Here is an 11,034-nt window from a genome sequence, read left to right on the forward strand (position 1 = left end):
GGTGGAAGCAAGTAGCGCCTTTAAAGATGGCCACCGCGAGTAACGCGCCGTGTCGCGTCCAAGCCGAAAAATGATCGAGAACCCTCACGGAATGGCGAGTACCGGATAAATCGGGCGGTGCGGTGATCCAGGGATTATAAAAGAGGACCGTTGGCGAATAATCGCGGGGAGGATGCTCGGTGTCGCCAAGTGTTTGGCCGGTTGAGAAGGAGAGGAGTGACTCTCGCGGCGATGCGAGCGAGCTGGCCGATATAGCGGCGCTCGTCATTCTACCCCGTGTCGAGTGACAGTGGCTTACGTAACGGATTATTCTCGCTATGATAACGATACTCCAGTGGCGAACGCGAAACAAGAAACTATTTTACCGGGTTATTCGCGGCGCTGCGCAGCAATCCGCTCGAAATAAGCATCGCGACTGACCTGAATTTCCTCTGTCTCGCCTCGATCGAGTACCGCATCGCTGTTCAACCCTGCACCTCGTCACCATCGGCTCCAGCACGGCGGAAAATCATATCGGGGCTGGTCGAATGAAATTATGACAGCGGCGCTCGTCATGGAAAACGTGAATTGGGACCCTGGTGAGTAAGAACGAGAGCCTGCCGATAGAAGCCGCTTACGCGTCCTTTCTTTTCGCTCCTCCGTCTTCCAACTTCTATCAAATAAACAATTTCAAAATAGTGCTCACGAGGCTAGCGTTTAGCTGCCCGATATATTATTTACAGCCTCTTTCATTCCTACGCGCTGTGTAATACTATGAAATGCGGAAAGCACCGCGTACGGGAACCGCTCCGCGTCTATTTTTACTTGCTACGAGATGAAAGTAACGAGAAGCCTTTACCCTGTTATCAAAGCGACAAATCCTAACAGAAAAGTCGACCGTTTACGCGTAAGTGCCTTCGCGATTTTTACACGGCGAGACTCGCATTACCGACACGCCCGTTGAAACGTTAAAAGTAGTCGCCCGTATCTTCTCCTTCACAAAGAAGTTCCGTTCGAGAGCTTCGTGGCTCGCAGGAAATTAATTTATCGATCAGGAGGTAAATGTGTCGTGAACTCTATGTTTCCGACTCGTGCCCGACAGCGCCAGGACCCGTGTCGACAACAAACCTCGTATCCACGAATAATGGAAACGTTCGAACTTTATCGTTATCGAGCAACGTGTGTTTACAGAAATTTAGGACGCCGACGATAAACCGGAGCTGGTGCGCATCGACGGTCGGGTTGGACGATAATAAAAGTGCCGTAACCTGACAGAATGTGAAATAATAATTCGTGAAGTTTCTTTCGCCAGGCCGTGTATTTATTCGCCCGTGGGTGGTACTAAACGATCGTTATCGTTTCGTTTTCAGCACTATCCAAGCTCCTGAATTCCCTGCAGGAGAGCAGGAACGACATACCCAGCTGCGCCGAGGAGGAATTCAGCTTCCTCAGCGAATTGTTGCAGTCGAAGGAATTGAACGCCCTCGTGAACGTTCACAATAAAATCGTGAATAATGTCAAGGACGACAAGTTCTTTCCGGTGCTCTCCAATTCCATGGACATCGACATCGACGTCCTGGACCTATTGTCGACCAAGACGCACATCTCGAAGGAGTGCAAGGAGCTCTTTCATCTTCTCCAAAGGCCGCACATACAGGTAGTACGGTAGTTTGTCGCGGCACGACAGCGCGAGCGATGTAATCGTGACGTTGAGGTGACTTTTCTTTGTAAATTCAAAGCGGGGTTTGCAGTGTTAATATTAGTTGAGAGAGGGGTCGCGTGAAAATGTTACACGCGGAGTTTTAACGAAACTTGGCACGTAGATGGGGAACCGAGAAATACTTGCTCCGTGTGCCCGGCTTCGCGAAAACTTGTAGGTAGGGTAAGCAGGCCAGTAGATGGACGGTTTAGCGGATTCCGATGTTTACATCAAGATGTATTTTAGAAATATTTGTTGTATTAGAAAAAAAAATCAAAAGCGTAGAAATGTATAAGTTTACGGGGAAAAATTACTTTAAGTAAAAAAATTAATGCATTTAAGCATAAAATGATGAAAATTCTAGTCATAGCCCGTATCACCAGTAGATGGACAGTTTAGACCCAATAGATGGACGGATGTCTGGTTAGACGTATAAAAGGCTTATTAGCTATAGTAGTGACCTAGATTAAAGGGATCGTCCTGTCAAAGTACTAAAACAATAGGTGATCTTTAGGATTTTTTCCTTCAAAAACGTATAGCACTTGCAGTAAAAAACTATGTGGTCTTTCTTTATTCGTTCGTCAAGGATATATTAACAACTTTTTTTTTCATTTTCCTATAGTGGTTCGAATTTTACGTGGCGCTCAGTGCACTGCTGCAACAAAAGAGGCATAAACGGTAGACAGTAGAACTCGACGTAGGATTGTCTGAAATCGAAAAGCTGAAGATATTCTTACAGGTTATATCAATCACTACCGCATCAGCCTTTAAGAAGGCAAATAAAGCAAAATGGCGATGTTCGGTACACGTTTGAACAGAAACAAGCCAGAAAGGGGGTGATTCTGCGCCTAAAAATGTTAATAACGAAGAACTATGACCTCTAAAATTAATGATCAAAGGGTGATGCGATAGCGAATTCAATTACAAAGAAAATGCCACCAAGCTTTTTGGAATCGGTTAATAATTTATTTTGTTAGACTGTCTACCGTTCGGAAAAATCATGATTCGAGAAAAACGCGTTTAAAGTTTTACATGAAGGCCAAGTGGCCGGGTTTTTCCCACGCATTTGTCGCTACTCAAATACCTATAACTTCGGGAATTTTACGAATTTCAAAAATCCTTTTAGACACGTATTCTTAAAGGGTTGAACATTCGAAAAATGAAATAAAAAAAATCGACTTTTAGAGCGGACGGTCCCCTTAATACATTTTTTGTTAAAATACAGTTTATTTCATAAAAATTAAAAACGTATGCAGTCTCCATTGTCCGAAATCTGTGGAACAAGTTATGGCCCCAGAGTGCAAATAAAGTGAGGCTATATCTATCCTAAAATGATCAGACGTCCTGGATCGTGCAGGACTGTTCCGATTTCACATGTAACCTCTATCTATGTACATCATTATGTGCATATTGATAAAAGGTATATATTTTTCGTTGCTTGCTATCTAAGATAAAAGAAAAATTAGATACCTACATACAAGTAAATATGTAAACTTTTTGTTTATTAGAAAAAAAACAGCTTCAAAAGGTTCAATTCTATTCTGTCCATCTACTGGCCTTAGCTTAGAAAATCCATACCAGTACATGGACAGTCATTTTTATAACTTCTATCGTTTTATTTTTCTTTGTTTACGCGTTTATTTATAAATTGCTAATACTTCAATACAATCATCTATTACACACCTCTTTACAATAAGTCCAAACACGTTGTTTATTAAGTCGAAGGCACGAATACGCTGAGCAATAGCTACTAAAAATCGAGCAACTAGCGCATACTGGCGTAAGACCGCACATATAAATACTTTTTCGGGTACGAAAAAAAATTTCAATAAATATATTAATGTTTTATAAAAGAACAAACGTTTTTTCTGCAAAATGAAAAAGACAACGATATAAATTAAAACTCTAGTTCTTTCAATATTAATGATTAACCAACGATTCGTCCATCTACTGGCCTGCTTACCCCAAGAGGAATAGCGAGGGAACGAAAATGCTTTGTCGCAGGGTCTTTTGTGCGCGCACGACGCGGTCGCCCAGAAAGACTACTACCCCCGATTGCCGGAGATTCCCCTGGAAGTGGACGAGGACGAGGAGACGGTGAAAATTGTGCAGCTGGTGAAGTCGAACGAGCCCTTGGTACGTCAGATAGGCCGCACGTTCGGTACTTAGAGAGTGTCTTTGAGGTTTTTCGCTCGATCAACACGCTAAACAGAGGCGGGGATGCATAGCATGTATTACACATAGCTACTACGATCGCGTAGTACGACTTTAATACTCACGATCGAAAGACCGATAAGAACGGAGAATTAACCAACTATAGAGTAACCATTTTTGCCGTAATTACGTCGATTTGCATGGGACTTGATCCTGACTAATCCTCTGTACCGGCGTAGACGCGTCGTGGTCCCGTAATAAGTATCGTAGCGTCGAATACGTATCCTCGAGTATCGCGCGAGCGGTACTCAAAACAGTTCTTCAGTAATCACGTGTTTCTTTCATCGTCAAACTTGCTTCGAAGTGTGGCACCGGCGTTGAACCGATCGTGGTAAGTCGCCTTCAAGCCGAAACAATGTACAGGCCTGTAAACCTTTCATGCGCATATTAGCCGCCCGCAGTACGATTTTATAGCGTTTTCTTTGTCTCCCCCTTAGTTTTATTATGTACTCGTATCTAGTCTTTAGAATATTTCTTTTCCGTTCTGTTGTTGTTATCACTTTGCGACCTCATCCCTGGTAGCCTAAAAAGAGCGCGGCAAAGCGAGCTGTAAATAGAGCGCTCTTTCTTCCCCTCCTCACACTAATTTATTAATTTCGCTTACGTCTTTACTTTTACACCCACCGCGTCCATTTATATATCCACCCCCCACCCCCCACCCCTTGGTCCGTGTTTTCTGTTTGTGATTTTTGCTTGTAAATAAACGATTTCTCCATCGTAACAATTGTATCCTGTGTTATTGTCCCGCATGTCCTCGTGTAAATATCGAGAAACTCTCGAGGTAGCGCGACATCCGACACCGCCCTTAAACGGCGGACGCGTTAAATTCCACCTCGTCGCGGTGTCGTCGCGTTTATCTCGAGAAATCTCCAACGAAAGAATGGCATATGGTTTGTAGCCGGTCACTTTGAGCGTGGCAGCGATTCGATGAATCCGATTAATTACGCATTCGCGCCCGACAACGAGATCGGCTCCGATCGAGCGTGCGTTTACGCCTTCGCGATCAATTCCCTTTCTTTTTATTTATTTTTTAAGAAAAAAAGAAGGCCCTACCTAACACGCGCGCCTCGCAACGCAATGAAAACATTAGTTTGCACGTTGACAATAGGGGGCGACCATAAAAACGTGCGAGGTCACCGGGAAGATTGTGATAGCGCGAATAATGCACGGTGGCGCGGCCGATAGATCCGGCCTTATTCACGTCGGGGACGAGGTTTGCGAGGTCAACGGCATCAGCGTCGAAGGAAAGACTCCGACCTGTGTTCTTAAAATACTGGTAGGTAACAGCATCCACTTCATCTATCGCGAGCTTCGCCTTTCGATGCCATCCGCAATCGGCGCGTTTTTTTTTTTTTGTTTATCGCGGCTGAGAATTAAACGCAACGGCGGACATAAACCACGCGTGTCGTCTCTTTCAGCAAAATTCAGAGGGCACGATTACGTTTAAAATAGTCCCCGCCGACAGCAAAGGGGGCATTCGGGAGAGCAAGGTACGTTCCGAAGCATTCGACCGAGCGTCAAGCCTCGTCCAAAGGGAAACGTTTTTGAGTCCTTCCTCGGCCTTTGATTTCCAAGCGATTGCTTTTAATAACCTGGAGCGTTGCGACCAGCAACGCCCGTCGAAACCGGACCAGAAAGCCGGGGTTCAAAAGCTTCTCCAGTTTGACGAGGATTGAACGAGCGTTTGATGAAAAGTGATTCGAAGAGGCGTGTTGTGTTGCGCGACAGGTGCGAGTGAGAGCGCACTTTTCGTACAAGGCTGCCGACGATCTGTACATACCCTGCAAAGAGGCTGGACTAGACTTTAACAAGGGTGACGTTCTCCACATCGTCAGTCAGGATGACCCTTATTGGTACGGCCCCGAAAGTTCAACTGGTTCCTCCATCCGCGCAGTATCACGTTGCAATTGCTTTCGTTTGGAAATAGGTGGCAAGCGAGACGCGAGGGTGATCGAAACATGAGGGCTGGCTTGATCCCGAGCAGAGCTCTTCAGGAGAGGTGCATTATTCTCGAGAGAGAACAAAAGGAAAAGTCCGACGACGACAATATAAGTAAGTCAGACGGTTCGCGATCGAACGATGCGAAGTGCGACGCTTATGCCAGCATTCCCTAAACGTACGTAGATACCTAAATTGCTCACTTTGCCATGTGGCAGTGGCAGAAGGCTTTGGCAGCTCAGCGACACGATCAGGTAGCAAACTACCCTTCGCTCGCTCGCAACAGCTTCTGCCTCTTCTATGGTAGATATGGCTAAAAAGTGACCAAGCCGAGTTGCATGGAAACTGTTTGGGGAATTCTGGCGCGCAATAGCTATCTCAATGTCATTTCATGATCTCTCATCGTCACGATTTGTAATCTTCTTGTCATTTACAAGACTAACGGCATGCAGAAAGTGCGCATTCAACGATACCGAGCCAGTTTGCCATTAACGCTAGCAAAAGAAAGAAAGAGAGAAAGAAAGAGAGGGAGAGAAAGAATGAAAGAAAGAGCTAGAGAACGAAGAGTATCGAAATTGATATTCTGATATGATCGCGCGATGATCCCGTAAGCTAGTCTCGGCTGCTCTTCTCAACGGATGATGGCCTGACGACCTAACCGTCGGTTAGGCTTGTGTTCTGTTCCAGTGCCTTTGCCCGCATTGTGCCCCCGTCCCAGTACCTCTTTGCACGCCTCGCCTACAAAGTGCAACTTGCAGGGCGTAAAAACTAAAAAAATCATGTATGACGCTACAGAGAACGACGATTTCGACCGGGAAGAAATACCGACCTACGAAGAGGTCGCCAAGCTCTATCCGAGGCCTGGTCTCTACCGGCCGGTGGTTCTGATCGGGCCACCGGGAGTCGGCAGGAACGAGCTCAAGAGGCGGCTAATGGCCACCGATCCCGATAAGTACAAGACGCCCGTGCCTTGTGAGTTTCCGGCCCCTTTTACTTTCAAACGCCACCGTCCTCCCACTTGCTCCCTCCAATTAACGTCTTCCCATTTATTATTAAGAAGAATTTATGCTTTCTCCTGGCCTGCACTGTTATTTTAGGCTCTCCACTGACTCGGGCCGTTGCGTTTGTCTACAGATACCTCGAGACCACCGAGGCCGGGCGAGATAAACGGCAAAGAGTACCACTTTGTCAGCCGCGAGAAGATGGAGGAGGAGATCGATGCTGGAAAGTTCATCGAGTACGGCGAGTACAAGGGTAACCTGTACGGTACTAGTTCCGAGAGCGTGAGCTCGCTAATAAACGCCGGCTACGTGTGCCTGTTGAACCCGCACTACCAGGCCCTCAAGATGCTTCGAACACCGCAGACGAAACCGTACGTGATCTACGTCAAGCCGCCGGGATTCGAGATTCTGAAGGAGACGAGGAACGACGCCAGAGCAAGGTCGACCTTCGACGGCAGCAACTCGCGCGGCTTCACGGTAATCAGCTACTCGCTCCTCATCGCGAATACGGAGCTCGCTAACGGACCTGGGCTTAATCGGATGTTCGTTTGCAGGACGAGGAGTTCAACGAGATCCTGCACAGCGCAGATAGGATAGAATTTCTGTATTCCCACCTGTTCGACGAGGTGATAGAGAACGCTTATCTCTCCGTAGCGTTCGAGCAACTGGTGAACGCGGTGGAACGAGTAGAGTCGGAGCCGCTGTGGGTGCCTGCTTCCTGGGTTCAATAAATTTCGCTTCGACGGATGGGTTAGGAAGAAGAAGAAGAACCTCTACGGAAACGTTTCGATACCTTGCGATCGACCATGCTTTACTTCAAGTTTCTCGAGCAAAATTTCTCAGTGAAACGCGTACTTTCTCCTCTACTCTTCTACGGCATTTCGAGTCGATGTAATACTCCCGAGTAATACCGACACCCTTTGTACCCGTAGATACACATTTACGTGCTCGACACGCCGAGAGCTTGCGAGGCTCCCTCGCTCGACTCGGGTTAAACGAAATTTCCTCCCATGTTCTGAATTGGTCTGCTCCTTCGATAGTCGGATCGTCAGCGAGACGCTCGAGAGTTCTCAGCGCGGGGAGGAACTCGAGGAATACGTAAGCGATCTCGTTTCCGAGCGTCTCCATCTTTCTTTTCTAATCTATTACGCGTTCAATGCGCGATCGTAGAATCTCTACTGCCACGAGCGACGCGATCGACGGAAGCTACTCGCGGCGTCTGGCGAAGCAGACGTCGCGATGTCGTCGACCTTCTAGCGCGTCGTCGCGCGAATACTGAGAGTACTAGCACTCGCTAGTGGCCAAGTTTAAAGGAATATTGGGGAGGGCAGGCGAATCGCGTTAAAGCTCTTGCGTAATTTTGGGATCAACGATTATAAATGGTATTGCCTTGGCCGGCAGAATCGACGGTAATCCGCTAACTCGGGCCGCCGGATTCGATGGGAACGCTGCTACCACGCATGAACTTTGATCCCAATTGTTGTTGATTGTTGCCAAATAAGTATCGTACCTAGAACACGGTGAGAGCCACCTCACGATTATTGTATTTTCCACTCGATCAGCATTGCCACGATATTGCTATTTTTTTCATAATTAAAGGGCTGCCAGCGCGAGGAAGATTTATGCGCGCTATCGTGTCGGCGTTGCGTTAAATAGTTCATCCTCGATGTAAACTCTGTATGTTATCGAAATATAGCATTACACTTTGAACTACGCATCACCGTTCATCACCCTCGCTACCAACCGACGAAATACTTCACCCGCGACGAACTGGCGAGCCCCGAACGCCTCTATCGCGCCGAGGAAATTACCTCGTTTCCGCTTAAAAGCAATTTTCAATGGGTTTCGTGATCTGTACGATAGCTCGAGGTGTTTCGTGTGGACTTAACGTTAGGCGAAATTCGGCCTTGAACTAAGTAGTTCTGCGGATGCTTCTCCGATAGAGAACTGGCAAAACGTGGAATTGTGTAGATACTCGAATCGACACGCTCACGCGATATTGAAGACATTGAAAGTAAATGGGCCTGGGCAGAATTGGCCATCGTTGTCACGAAATTTATGAGTAAGTTGGATTCGTCTTCATCTATTCTGAAATAGATGTTGAAGGTTTCCGTGCACGTGGACCACCTGTCAACTTCAATTGAGAGTAGATCACACTCTTTTTAAACAATTAAACTTTGCAGCATTTTCTCCTTTTCCATTTTTGCTACAGCACCTCACGTGTTTTGCAAAATTACATTTGTGCCTGCAACTTATCGTGCCACTTGTCGTACGATAAATCTTTGCGTCTGTGTGCCTCTTTAACGTTAGGTGTCAAGCTTGAATGGAAGTGGTATCGTGCCTTTTCGTGACAGCTTGTTACCTATGACGGAGAAAAGTAGTTCATTTTAACGCGCACTGTGGCCTTCACTCGATTCGCGAGTCGATGTGCTTTAACCGGTTAAGAAAATAAATTTCCACAAAATAAGAAAAATGGAATTTCACTATTCAAATATTGGCAAAGAAAATTCACGCGTTGCCTCGGGGTATTGAGAAAGATACGAGCTAAACATTTATATATTTAGCTCCTCGGTACAATAAGCAAGGCGTTTTTAAGGTAAACCTGACGGATTTAGCGGTAAGTTGTGATTAATGATGTAAACATAAATGAGATCTTATTTACTGATGAAATTTTCAGCACGTATACAACTTACTTAAATCTGCACACGGGATTTTTACATTTTCATTATAGGTTCAGATAAAAAAGTTGAAAAAGCCACCTTCGCTATGTTCTTCGCTATTCCAACTAATCCCATTTTTTTTTCTAAACAACGAAACGCGTCATTTAGTATACTAATCCATCCAGCTTCCCAAAAAAAAACTCAAGCCATTTGGACCAATTAGAAAAAAGTTATTCTGTTTTAAATGGCACTGTACATATATGTAGTTCCAAGTACATAAATCAGTGTTTTGCATTTGTCCCACGAAGAGTATTACCAAAAATTGCACTAAAAACTAAAGAATAATTATTTTCTTGTACTAAAATTTCAATGGTGATGTATCAGTTTAAATAAAATCATACAAACTCCGTGATTATCCTGTAGAATTGTTCAAATCAATTGTAAAGAAAAAGGATAATCACAGTTGTATGATTTCATTTAAAGCCACGTATCGCCATCGAAATTGTAGTACAAGAAAATAATTATTTTATAGTTTTCAGTGCATTTTTAGTAAAATTGTTTAACATACAAATTTTGTTTTATATATGTTTTTTTCTAGGTTTTAAATTTTATAATTTTTTCTAGTTTTTAGTGTTTGTGGATATTTTATACATTTCTTTTCATATTTTTATTTTTCACTTTCTTTTTGTAAAAAATTGTATTGTCATCCATGCTACGTACTCATGCAAAGTTACAAAACAATTAGATTTGTGGAAGTGGGTGAAAATTGAATTGCCAAATTTCAACCATACACCAAGCAAATAAACAAACATAAGCTGAATGCCCCATTTCGTATTTTTCTTATTATTATATGCGTTACGTTTGTACTATATTTGCAACAAAATAATTCTAAATTATTTAAACATTTACGCGAGTGTTGCAAGAGCTTGGGGTCAATACATAAATCGCTATTTTTTATGAGCAAAAATACAAACACCTAAAGCATTATATATTTAATTACAAATTACTAATAGTTAAACATCTTGAAATACCTTTCTTAAATAGTTTTCGAATTGGTAGATTTATTATTAAAGAATTAATCAATTACTCTGCAAATTTTGATCACAGCCAAATTTTTTACCCCTTCTTTATGACGAGTTACCTCTTAAATCAGCAGAAATTGGGACATTCACCTTACACCAAACACACAGAGAATCGAAGCTAAGTAAAATCATATAAAAATGAATGGCAACACAGTTGGCAAATATCGATGATCAGCTGGTTATTGATCTTGAGAATTGCATTAGAATAAAGCAGATTACTCTAAACGATCCTGCTAATACGATCGTTTCAACGACTATTTTTAGTAGACTCAGATTTTAGTCTAATTGATCTTGAATCAAAGGAGCTTCCGAGCACGCGGGCCCGACACATCGGGTGTACGCGCGTTACCGCGCTAGAATAGATCGAAAAGATATCGAAAGACAGCCACCTCAATTGCACTCTAAACTCTAGCGCAACCTCTCATTTCCCGCGCACCACGTTTCCCAGATGACAGACTACT

The 11,034-nt window shown here is 44.2% G+C and overlaps 1 protein-coding gene across 5 annotated transcripts; it reads left to right on the plus strand.

Moving 5' to 3' along the window:
- Metro (membrane palmitoylated protein 7-like protein metro) lies at positions 1–8,541 on the plus strand. 5 transcript variants are annotated; one of them, XM_076825294.1, is made up of 11 exons: positions 1–578; positions 1,350–1,636; positions 3,683–3,814; positions 4,197–4,223; positions 5,001–5,168; positions 5,311–5,382; positions 5,621–5,745; positions 5,820–5,944; positions 6,500–6,802; positions 6,965–7,308; positions 7,386–8,541. In XM_076825294.1, exons 1-11 carry the CDS (start codon positions 536–538, stop codon positions 7,560–7,562), a joined length of 1,803 nt encoding a protein of 600 aa, XP_076681409.1. In that variant the 5' UTR covers positions 1–535; the 3' UTR covers positions 7,563–8,541. The 5 variants fall into 5 exon arrangements, with proteins under 5 accessions (XP_076681409.1, XP_076681419.1, XP_076681434.1 ...); XM_076825304.1 differs by having other exon boundaries at positions 6,518–6,802; XM_076825319.1 differs by having other exon boundaries at positions 2–578; positions 6,626–6,802.
- Positions 8,542–11,034: the final 2,493 nt, after the last annotated feature.

The sequence above is a fragment of the Andrena cerasifolii genome, chromosome 1 (assembly GCF_050908995.1).
Source record: "Andrena cerasifolii isolate SP2316 chromosome 1, iyAndCera1_principal, whole genome shotgun sequence".
In the NCBI taxonomy this organism is placed as follows: domain Eukaryota; kingdom Metazoa; phylum Arthropoda; class Insecta; order Hymenoptera; family Andrenidae; genus Andrena; species Andrena cerasifolii.